Source organism: Pomacea canaliculata, linkage group LG1, assembly GCF_003073045.1.
Source record: "Pomacea canaliculata isolate SZHN2017 linkage group LG1, ASM307304v1, whole genome shotgun sequence".
Lineage (NCBI taxonomy): Eukaryota > Metazoa > Mollusca > Gastropoda > Architaenioglossa > Ampullariidae > Pomacea > Pomacea canaliculata.
The window spans coordinates 36,430,202-36,442,404 of record NC_037590.1 but is presented as its reverse complement, the minus strand read 5'-3'; the positions used below and the strand labels follow the sequence as shown (position 1 = coordinate 36,442,404).

The following is a 12,203-nucleotide window of genomic DNA, read 5'->3' as shown; positions in this document are numbered from 1 at the left end:
TTGTTGCTTGGTGCGATTTAGTACACTAGCAGACAACTCTGTGGAACAAAGATAACAAACATTCAGCTGCAGACGGTAGCACTGGCGACTTATGCACAGTAAGAATCAAGCGGACAAATCTGCGATAGAAAAAAAAGGAGTATATAGTTGCCAATTTAAGCAATCGTTGTCATTGCCGCAACATATAAGGTACGTTATTTGTGATTTAGAACGATTTTACAAGAGGTAGCCCAATTTATGTATGTCTTATGCTTGTTCATTAATTTATCTGCATCTAAAAAGAGTGCAGTAACTTAAATAAATTACATCGACTTTGATAACGCTTCGATTACGATATAGAAAGAGTTTTTACCAATGTCGGTATGAGTATAAAAGAAATTTGAAGAAAGAGAAGTATTTCCCAGGAATTTCGCATTTTCACTGAGAAGACATACAGTGGAAATAGATCGAGGCTTGAACGATGGAAAAGTATATCGCATAACGTCATATATCTTATCTCCCACCACTCGATCAGTGAACTGCACTGGATATAGATTATCTTTTAGTCTCATGTAATGTATGGTCAAAGGGGTGTGTTTGTTGGATGTTGTGACACTGCTTATTAGAATTACTCAGCCCGTTTGGCATAGGTAAGTATATATATATTAACAGGTCGATCGATCGAGTGCCTTAGAAGAATTCGATTGTTCCATAAACGTCAATTCTTATAGTTTTGTTTGAAAAAAAATATATGTATAGTGAAGCGATGGCGTCTATCTTTACCAGCAATTAACTGACAAATTGATATTTTTTAATGGTTCTGATACTTTTCGTCTTCAGTTATATATGTGCTAATGGATTTTCATGCTCCTGTAAGGTGACCAGAATTTTTTTTCTGTCCCCGGAAAACGAGGACACAAGGCTACCCGGCCTATATAGCTACTGCATGCTAGGCTGTATATTTTACTTTTGTTTCATAACTTTCTATTGTTGCAAAAAAAACCAACTGATTACGTATATAAACACGTACATTCCAATTGCATATGTGTGTACGTGTGTGATCGATTTAAAAATCATACTTTGACAATCATGAAATATCAGATAAATTTATTAATGGAAAGTTAACCAGTAACTTGTGTCATAATGTGTTAGTTTTATTTTCTGTAAAATGTTTACAAAAGCATTCTTTGTTTTTCTGTAGAATTGTTATATATATTTTCTTTCTTTCACAGATCAACCATGGAGGTAAAGCAATTCCTTGGACTGCAAGTATTTGAATTTGCATACTTGATGGCACTTGCATTCTTTCCCTTCTTCATTGCCCAGAGGGAAGTTGCTATTACTATTTTAATGGTAGCGTCAGTCTATGTGGTCTTCTCTGTGATTAAGCATGCTCTTTCCTACAAAGTTGATCCAGCAAATAAAGTTGTGATCATTACAGGATGTGACACAGGTAAATATATACCTATCCAATAAGATAGCAGCTGTGTTTGAATCTGCATGTGTGATTCTGGTGTATTTTGTGTTGACATGTTACCTTTCATTTGTGTGTGTGTTTGTGTATACAGTTTCATCACTATGTTTAAAAGTTTTTTATGCACATTGATGCTAGCTCTTAACTATGCTCATCTCATATGTTAATACATTTTTGGTCATTATTATGCACTAAATAGCCTGAGACCTTTACGTTAATATACAATTGCTTGTTTAATCAGCTGCTTGTTACATTTCAAAATTTATTGTTGCCACATGCCAGTGGGGTGGGTAACCTTTCAGTCGCTACTTATTTCTTTCAACATTTTATTAACTTGATGGCAAACAAATTCTTATAATCTCTTTATGTATTTTTTAATATATTTTAATGCTTGTCAATGACATAATTGCATTAATGATGCTTAGAAATGTTAATAAATGAGATAACTGAGATGACAAAAATGATCGGTAACCATTATCACTTATCTGAAGGAGTTGTTTGCACTTTAGTACTATATCAGTAACTATGTCAGTAGGTAGGACTGCAAAAGTGGATGTAATGTCAGCATTTCTCAGTGTTTAGCTGAAAGAGTAGAGCTTGTCAATTATGATAATGGCACAAATGTATAAACTAAATTCATGCTTTTATTATTCCAAAATGTTAAAATTATTTATTTTGAATGTTTTTAAGGTACGTTTGTGTGTATGTGCACATTATTGTTCTTTGGCAGGATTTGGTAACTCTCTGGCCCAGCGGCTAGATTCTTTGGGCTTTACAGTGATTGCTGGGTGTCTAGACAAATCTTCTGATGGGGCAGAACAGCTGAAGTCCAGTACATCTGGCAGATTACATGTGATTCCCCTCGATGTCACTGATGATACAGGCATTTCAAATTGCCTTTCCTTTTTTGAGGAGGAGCTTCCTGGCAAAGGTACCAGATTGCCAGTATTTTTTTTTTTTTAATGATTGAAGTGTGTTAAAATGCAAATGCGCTTTTTTTTCAATATTCTTAAATGGATAGGAAGCATTGATATTTTATAAATGTTGCTATAAATACTAATAATGTTGTTGCACAGATCTGTGGGCACTTGTAAACAATGCTGGAATTATAGTACGTGGCGATGTGGAATTCACTTCTGTGAAGTCATACCAAAAGGTGGCAGATGTAAATCTTTTTGGCACAATACGCATGACTAAGGCTTTCCTACCACATCTTAGAAAACACAAAGGTATGTAAAGAATTTTCAGAATTCTGGGAAACCTTTAACATTTTGTGAGTGCAAGGTTTTTAGGAAACAAATTTTTTGTTCTGTTCTTACCTAAAAAGAAAACAAAACAAATGAAAACATCATGTTTAAAATCCTGATAAATAGATTTTGAAAGTTTTACAATGGAGTTAAGCTTCAGACTGTTTCTTTCGCCTTGCTTTTGCAAACTGTGTGATAAGTGCAATACAAGTAATTTTGTAGTCTCACTATTATAGTTTTCGCTCTACCAGATATGTTAAACTAAATTTTTACCCTCAAGATAACTCAGTAACATGCACTGGACTTTTCTTCATGTATCCAAACGCCTTCTTCAGCAACTAAAAGCTAAGTGACACGTGTGTTCATTGCACACCACCCTGAGATGAACTTAGGTCATGTGACTGAATCAGGCTGTTGTAGACTACCAGAAGTTGTCTTTAGAATCTATCGAGGGAAGATTTTGTAACCACAGTGTAAATGGTTTCCTTCATCCCTTTCTGGAACTGCTTAGTCTTGCTGTCCAAGATGGTGTCCAAGATCCAGGGAGAAGACATGTCCAATATGGGGCAAATGTTCATGATAATGTGATAGATGGCACTAGCTTGTCAGTCTTGTCTTTGGTAGCTGCTAGTCTGCTGAAAGTGGTGTTGTACAGCTTGGCATGGGCAGTGACCCCGTTCTTCCTAATCTTACAAGAGATACAGTACAATACAGATTGCTTCTGTGGCATCTTTGATGTATGGAACAGTGACATTGCAGAATCAAGGAGGCGAATTAGACTCCCAGGTAAGTGCAATATCCATTTGAGGTAGACCAAAATGTTGAGCACTTTCATCACAAACATACCTTGTGATTGAATTCAGAATTTTGAAAGTCATATTAGTGTGTCATATGCAAAAAAATAGATTTGTAAAAATTTATTACTGCTTGTTTTTTTCAAGGACGTATTATCAACGTGTCAGGAGCATCAGGATGCATTTCATTACCTTCCCTGTCTGCATACTCCATCAGTAACTATGGCATAGAAGCTTTTTCTGATGCCCTTCGTCTTGAAATGAAACAGTTTGGAGTTAAAGTCATCATTATTGAACCAGGCAACTATTATGGATCAACAGGTCTTCAAAATCGTGCAGCTGTAAGTTAAAATGTCACAGAATTTTAATGACATTAGATGTTTCAAGATGGTTTGGCAATAATTTCAAGATTGAGTGATTTCAGTAGTTATTTTATTCCTTGGTATGCTGCTAAATATTTACAGGAGAAGTCTTCTATGAGAGTCTTTGTTGGTTGGTAACAGCTCCCTGGAATCCAGAAAGCTTTTGCTGCCTTGTGGGCAGAAGCACCAGAAACTGTCAGACAGGCTTATGGGAAAGGCTACATCGATTCTCAGTACAAAGCTGTGGCTGAGCAATCCAAGACATCTGCCTCGAGCCTTGCTCCTGTCATTGACATCTTGGAATTGGCCATCATGCAGGTCAATGCAAAGCCTCGTTATCTCATTAGCGGCAGTAACCAGATCTTTGATTACCTAAATGTAAGTATCCTGGTAAAAAGTTAGTCATATGCCCTGATGTGTTGTATGGACTCCCAACCCCAGGTGGTTTCAGAAGTTGACCTTAAACCCATTCTGAAAGTTTATCATCTTATTAAATATGTATGTAAAATGTGTAGATAAAAATGTATGTTTAATTTTAGTACTTTGCCATTTTGTCTTCAATGTCACATGAGGCTTAAGATCAAGATAAGGGTTTCATTTTCCAACCTATACTTTCCCCCAAACCAAGCCGATGTTACACAAACTTCTGGGTCGAAATACTTGCAACTGATTAGGCAGTATTTGTTTTTTTCCAGGTATTGCTGTGGTGGAAACCTTGGCTTCCAGAGAGAATATTTGACAAACTTGTTGAAAACAGCTATTGTCAGAGAGCACCAGCTGTTAGCAACTAAATGCTATCCTGAGATGATTTTGAATTATATTTTGATAACATTAGAAGAAAAAAGTTGTATTCTGTAACTGTCCAGAAAACAGGATGATGTCAAAAGATAATCTACACATTGATGTAGTAAATATCTACATATTGTTTTATTAGAAGAAATCCAGAACATACCTTGATGTGGACTAGAATATTATGACCTGTCAAGGATGGTCATCGTGATAATGACAGTGACAATATTGCTCACCGCAGAAATTGTACACCACCAGAGCTCATTAATATCATAAACATCATCTGTGCTAAACAACAAATAATAATAACAATCCAGGCATTCATCCACTCATCAAAACAAATGATATGAACCATTCGCTCATTAAGCAGCAAGTAAAAGACACGATTCAGGTTAGTACAGAAAGTTCTTAGTTCAGCAGTTGCTTTTCACTCCCTTTAAGCACATCTGAGCATGCTCCATTTGTAAACCTGCCATTTATCTGGTTTGGTTGAGTACAGTCTGGTATGTCAAACATTTGCATACCACAGCTGTAACCACATCAGAATTGATCCAGAGAGCGGGCTTATAAATAGAATTCACTGAATAAATTTTCATGAATTTTATGTTCAATGCTTATATGTCAACAACCTAAACAGTTTTATGGGAGACAACTTTTGTTACATTGTGAAAACATTTCTTCTCACCAAAGAAAAAAAAAGCAATAACTATTCAGTTGTCAGGTATTTATTTTATTCTTTATAGCTTCATAGCCAGAAACACACATTCTTTTTCTCTCTCTGTCTCCCCCCCCCCCACCAAAACACACATGCAGAAAAAAAATAAGTTCACGTTTTTATTTCGTTTAATAACAATGTGACACATACTGTTAATTGAACACCAGTGATCATTTTATATTGGTTTTTTTAACGATTCTTCCTACAGAGTTGCCGGATTAAATTACAATCTTTCAGTTCATTTCATTATGATGCCCTTGATGTTACTGCAGTTTTGTATCTGTTTTTAATCTATTATTATCCACCCTCATAGAAAAGCAACTTGTATTAATGCTTTAATCTGTATTTTTTCAATATTTTTTTTTTTTTTTTGCTAATCACCATGTTTATTTTTTACATGCCATAAGGTTTTATTCTCTTTTCTTTTTGAAAGTCGAACCTACATAAAAGAAGCAAAAAAACAAATAAAAAAACACCTGTTTAAAAGAAGAACAAAACAGGATAGAGAATGAATTATTTTATGTGACTTTTTGGTCCTTTTTATTCATTTCTTTAGGCTTTATGTGGGGTTCGTTTGGTACAAAAATGCATTAATGTTTTACTCCCCTGTCTTGATACAGAAATTTGAGCACTGGCATTTCTAATAGGTAACCCGTAGCACAGTAGTTAAGGGCTCCTCACCATTTAGGGCTGGTATGGTATGTTTGAGGTCTTGAAAATGAGTCCTATGCTGCCGTTCTCATGTACTTCCCACTTGATATCCGCAGCTTAAAACTCATGTTCACCAGATTATCGCTATTTTTGGAAGTTCAGCCTTGAAACTTGGGTGGAAAGTCTGGCGCAACATGCACACTATCGCAGCAGAGTGAAGATTGTAAGATCTGTGGTTCAGCTTTTATGAAATTTTGTCAGGATGTATTGCCATTTTAGAGGAATAAGGCTTATATCGCCCATTCGACCCCTTTCTTCATCCCCCATTAGGGGGAAGCATTTCAAGTTAAACCAATAAAATATTGCACTTATAGGTTATAACTGTCCACTGCAGTACCATCCGGCAACACGACTGACATCCTGTCTAGCATTTTACTTATCTCCAGTGCTTAAGAATTAATACAAATATAGTAAAGTCATACATTATGAAGTCGATAAAGGTTTCACAAACCAAAGGCTATCCAAATACATGGGATGGCAGCCTAATTCTTCTTAAATATTTAGGTTTGTACAATGTCATTCAAATTTCCTGTGATAAATATGACTAAAATTTGAAAGTTTCACTTTCTTATAATTTTATTTAGTTTGAGAGTAAAGAAGACATTTAGCAAAGAATATGAGCACACCAGATTACTTACGACTGTTATTTTGTTGAAAATCTATTTTCGGACTAATTAAGGGTGAGCGTGAAGTATAACGAGAGTGCAGCTGTTTAAATTGTCCAGGTGAGGCCTTTTCTGTAAGGTGGATGGATGTAGGCCCCAAAACTTTCAGTTTTAACGTCCCCCGACAACTTGAGCGAGCACGCACGCACGTTTTTCCTTAGAGATTAAATCAAATCAAATCAAAAAATCAAAACAGACTTTATTGTCTGCCCAGGAGGACAGAAATTTGTCTTTGCTCACATACCCATACAGACATTTAACAAACTATCTATCTATCTATTCCTCTTTGTGCATCAGGTTGCACATAAGGCCTCAACCAGAGTCCGCCACCGATGTCGATCGGCTGAAACCCGCTCTAGGTGACCCCATGTCCAGCCCTTTCCTTTCATCTCCCTTTCCACTGTTCTTCTCCAAGTTTCCTTTGGGCGGCCTCGTTTTCTTCGGCCGTCTGGAGTCCATCGTAGGGCGACTCTGGAAAGGTCTGCTGTCTGCTGGCGGAGCACATGTCCAATCCATCGCCAACGCCTTCGTTGAACCTGCGTGGTGATGGACTCGGTTTCACTTCTTCGGTGGAGTTCTTCGTTGGTGATGGTGTTTGGCCAAAAGATGTTAAGTATGCGCCTGAGGCATCTGTTTTGGAAGACGTCAAGCTTGTTACTGATGGTTTTGGTCATCTTCCAGGATTCTGATCCGTAAAGGAGGGTGCTGATCACATTTGACTTGAAGATTCTCAGCTTGATCTTCTGGCTGATGTTTTTTGCCTTCCATGTGCTCCTGAGTGAGGCAAAGGCCTGACTGGCTTTCGCCAGTCGGGCTCGAATCTCCACCTCCGCATCCCCGGTGTTTGACATTTTTGACCCAAGATAGGTGAAACTGTCAACTTCCTCAATCTCTTCTCCATTTAGTTTGATGCTGTCTTGGACTCTGGCGTTCACTCTCATACTGTTAGTCTTTTTTGTGCTGACCTTCAAGCCAAGGTTTCCAGCTGTTTCTGAGAAGGCCTTTGTTTTTTCCTGCATGTCTTGGTGGCGGTGTGACAGCAGGGCAATGTCATCAGCAAAGTCCAAGTCTTCCAGTGCTGTTGTTGCTGTCATAGTCATGGTCCATCTGAGCCCTCTCCTCTCGCTGTCGGTGGAAGTCTTCATGATCCAGTCCATGGCCAGGATGAAGAGGAACGGCGACAGAATGCAGCCCTGCTTCACCCCGGTACTGACGTTGAAGGGTCTGTGAGCTCCGTGTCACAGACAACCTGGGATTTGAAATCGCTGTACAGCATTGCAATGACCTGAACGAGTTTTGCAGGGACTCCGTAATGCTCAGGATCTTCCATAAGGACTCGCGGTGGATGCTGTCAAAAGCCTTCTCCAGGTCGATGAAATTGATGTACAGCGGTGTGTTCCATTCGTTGCTCTGCTCCAGAATCTGTCGCAGAATGAAGATGTGTTCGGAGCAGGATCGCCCAGGGCGAAATCCTGCTTGCTGTGGTCGGAGGTCTTTCTCAAGAGTTGCCGTCAGTCTTGACAAAACAATCTTGCTGAAGACCTTGCTGGTGAGGGAAAGAAGTGTTATGCCCCTCCAATTATTGCAGTCTCCAAGATCTCCTTTCTTGGGTAACTTGAAGATGAGCCCTGTCTTCCACGCAACAGGGACCTGCCCTGATTCCCAAATTTGCCTGAAGATTTCAGTCAGCTTGGGAGCTGTCACATTCACGTCTGCTTTCAACATCTCTGCTGTTATTCCATCTGCCCCTGGTGCTTTGCCGCTCTTCATTGTCTTGACTGCTGCTGTCACTTCTTCCAGGCTTGGTGGGTCTGTGCAGATGTCAAGGTCTATAGCTGCTGGCTGGATGTCTGCAAGCTGAGGGGGATCTGGTCTGTTCAGAACTGACTCAAAATGCTCCCTCCAGCGCTGTAGTTTTCCTGCCTCTCCTCGACGACATTACCGTTCACGTCTTTCACTGGCACATCACTGTTCTTAAACCGTTGTTTAGCTGTTTGTTTATCTTGTACAGTGTCTTCAGGTCATTTTTACTTGCTGCATTTTTCTGCTTCATCTGCCAGTTTCTCTATGTGATATCTTTTGTCGGTTCTTGTCATCCTCTTTACCTCTTTGTTCAGTTTTGCATATCTTTGTCTGTGTTGTTCCTTCAGGCGTTCAGATCTGGTGCTGTTGATTCTTTGTTTGGCTGACTTTCTCTCTTCTATCTTCTTCCATGTCTCTTCTCTGATCCACTGTTCTTTCTTTTTCCGTTGGAAGCCCAGTATTTTCTCTCCTGATTCCTGTAAGACTCGATTGAAGTCGTCTAAGGTCATCTCTTGTTGGTCTCCTAGTGCCTGGAACCTGTTCTTTACTTCCATAGCAAAGGCCCTTTCGGTGGCTGGATTTTTTAGTTTGCCGGAGTCCACTCTCTGCTGACGTGCCTGTTTTCCTCGTGATCGACGCAGCTTCAGAGAAACTGTGGCTATCACAAGAGTGTGGTCACTGGCAATGTCTGCTCCTCTGTAGGCTCTAACATCTTGAAGTGAGCTCCTCCATTTTCGGTTGATGATGACATGGTCTATCTGGTTCTTTGTGATCCCATCTGGTGATGTCCATGTTGCTTGTGGATGTCTTTGTGTGGGAAGAGTGTGCCTCCAATCAGTAGGTTGTTTTCTTCACAAAAGTCTGCCAGTCTCTCTCCGTTGTCATTGATGCTTCCGATTCCATGTTTGCCCATGACATGCTCCCTGCAGGTGTTGTCACTTCCCACCTTGGCATTGAGATCGCCGATGATGAGCAACATGTCGTGGCTGGAACGCTTTCTGAGGCTGCCTGGAGCTGATCGTAAAAAGCATCCTTGTCTTCTGCCTCAGAGTCATTTGTTGGTGCATAGCAGGCTAGCACTGTCAGCTTGGTGTACTTGGAATGGAATCTTGCTCTCAAAAGCCTGGGTCCATAAGGCTTCCATTCCAGCAGTGCCTTTTCCGTTTTCTTGTTGAGGAGTAGAGCTACTCCTTCAGAGTGCTGAGCGTCTGATCTTCCTGAGAACAAGATGGTATGTCCTGACGCTAGTCTCCTCTTTCCCGTGCCGGTCCATCTGACCTCACTGACTCCCAGGATGTCCAAGTTGTAGTTGTCAAACTCCTTGACTAATTGGAGCATCCTGCCAGTCTGGTACAAGGTCTGGACGTTCCAGCACCCCACCCTCAACTTCTGCCTCGGCTTCAGTAAATCCGCTGTCGGGGCGCCAGCTCCCTTTCGGGTTTGGCTGTCGTCCGTCATTAGTCCAGTCTCCTGGTGTGCTTCATTACCTTCGCCATCTGTGACGAGTTCTCTGGTTTTAGTTTCTGTAACAGGATTTTTTTTACATGGTGGGGTTGTTAGCCCTACCACAACCTATTTTACCTCTAGGTGAGGTGTCCACCTTAGTCGCCTCTTACGACATGCCTGGCTGGATGGCAGGGACCCTATTCTTGCAATGCTTGCTAGGCAAGCATACCCCGGGGTCCCACAGGGGACATTTAACAAACAGTTAGGAGTAAAAGTGAGGAGTAAAATAGTGTTGATTGCACCAGTCCATCAAGGCAGTGTATGTTTATCCTAACAACAAACCTTGGGTGACCAAGGGCCTAAAAGCACTGCTGAACGAAAAGAAACATTTGTTCATCACGGGCAGAAGCCCACGACAGAAGATTAGTACATAGAGAGGACCATGATGCTATCCGTTGGGTGGGCAGAGGCTCTACGAGCATACTAGTTAGTCCGCTTTCAGTAGTTGCCGGTGGACCAACGAGTGTCGACGAGATTGAAACAGAGGTCGAGTTAGCTCTCGCCATAAACCGATGTGTCAGAATGCGGCTCGTGGTTACATCTTGAGCTCGCTGGAGGGACCTGCCAGACGTCGAGTGTTGATGCTTCCGCATGACGCAAGAGATACGCCGAGAAAGATCTTGGGTGTCCTAGTGGAGGCGTACGGCGAACGGAAGGATGTCGACATCAGTGCCACAGCAACGTGATGAGGTGGTCGACGAATACGCCGCGAAGCTCCAGAATTTAAGCAGGCGAGGTAGAAGGCGTCGCAGAGCGTCGAAGTGGCGGCGATTGACACCATCTCGGAGGACTGCAGCCCGACCGGTCAGGGAAAGTGACTGCCCCCGTCGTCCGTAACAGGATGACAGGGAAATAAAGTGTAGCTGGCCTGACTGGAAAGTGTCCGACGGCGGAGGTTGTCATTTATGGCAGTTGAGTGATGGCGTTGCTCGACACCGGCAGTGAGGTAACGACGGTCACTGACGAGTGGGCACGAGGGCACATACAGGACTTACAGCTAAAACAAACTCAGGAGTGGCGGTGGTGGACATGTTTACGGCCAGCGTCTGAGGACGTTCCTATCCTGGTGGTCAAGGACCTGGTCGATGTGGTCACAAGTGAGCGCAGGAGGCGCGTGTCGCTTCTACTAGGGAAGAACGTCCTTGATCGGATAATGTACATTATTTACATTATTATGTACATTATTTTAAACTTCTTTAATTATGCAACTCTTGTTTCACTGGACCATGCTTTTTCCTTTTTGGCTAGGTTCACTTTTGCTGAACAAAATTAAAATTCTTTTCATATGCTTTTTTTTACGAAGCTCTTGTCAAATACTTTAAAAAAACCTCTTCTCATTGAATTAATTCCTGTTCTCACTCTCTCTCTCACACACACACAAACACACTGAATCCGCAACGATGTGACCGTCAGAGAAAACGAAAAGACTCGACAACAGTTAACGATAAAGTTTTTTATTTGAAAAAAAAAACGAAGCTTAAAGCTACAGAGGTTTTCTGAAAATATTTCATCGATCGCAGAAAATATTGTAAAAGGATGAGCAATGCAAAAAAGTAGAGCCAGACGAGCATGATCTTGTGTGTTTTCATTCTCTTTAACAAGTGTAATTGTTTCTGTGAACAAAGCTGCCACACTTCGAAAAGCGTCAGCACGCACATTATTTAAAGTCTAAGTGAAGAAACTTAAAATTGTGTTATTGTTACCTTAGGCGACAGTCTTTTTTTAAAATTAAATTTCAAATTTTCTTATGTACATGCGCACTCGTAGGCGCGTATGTAAACATGCATTTGTACATCTGTGTTTGTGTGTGTGTTCGTGCACACAGAATGCAACATAGAGTACAAATTTTAATGGAGACAAAGTTTACCGAGAACACACACACCACAAAGTGGCAACATGCAAGTAATTTCTTAATATCTAAATCGCGTTAATTATGTGAACGGAAAGTGCCAGCGAAAAAATAAATTTATTAGTATTCAGTACAAACAGAAGTGTAACGTTGTAATTAAATCGTGCTCTTTAGTTTTTGTCGGTTTCTGTAAGTTGTTTAATCGCTATCTGGGTGTATGTGCGCGCGCACGTGTGTATGTGTGTGTTTAAAATTTAAAACAAAAATCCTTTGAAAATAAACCCTTAGTGAAACCAATTACTTGCAGAA

General features: G+C 40.5%; 1 protein-coding gene across 2 annotated transcripts; it reads left to right on the top strand.

The window, feature by feature from the left end:
• Positions 1 to 8: 8 nt before the first annotated feature.
• On the top strand, positions 9 to 5,879 carry LOC112557891 (D-beta-hydroxybutyrate dehydrogenase, mitochondrial-like). Of its 2 annotated transcripts, none has more exons than XM_025228023.1 (7): positions 9 to 189; positions 1,212 to 1,432; positions 2,184 to 2,384; positions 2,530 to 2,682; positions 3,642 to 3,835; positions 3,998 to 4,234; positions 4,552 to 5,879. In XM_025228023.1, exons 1-7 carry the CDS (start codon positions 92 to 94, stop codon positions 4,645 to 4,647), a joined length of 1,200 nt encoding a protein of 399 aa, XP_025083808.1. In that variant the 5' UTR covers positions 9 to 91; the 3' UTR covers positions 4,648 to 5,879. The 2 variants fall into 2 exon arrangements, with proteins under 2 accessions (XP_025083808.1, XP_025083815.1); XM_025228030.1 differs by lacking the exon at positions 9 to 189 and adding an exon at positions 474 to 629.
• The last annotated feature ends 6,324 nt before the right edge of the window (positions 5,880 to 12,203 follow it).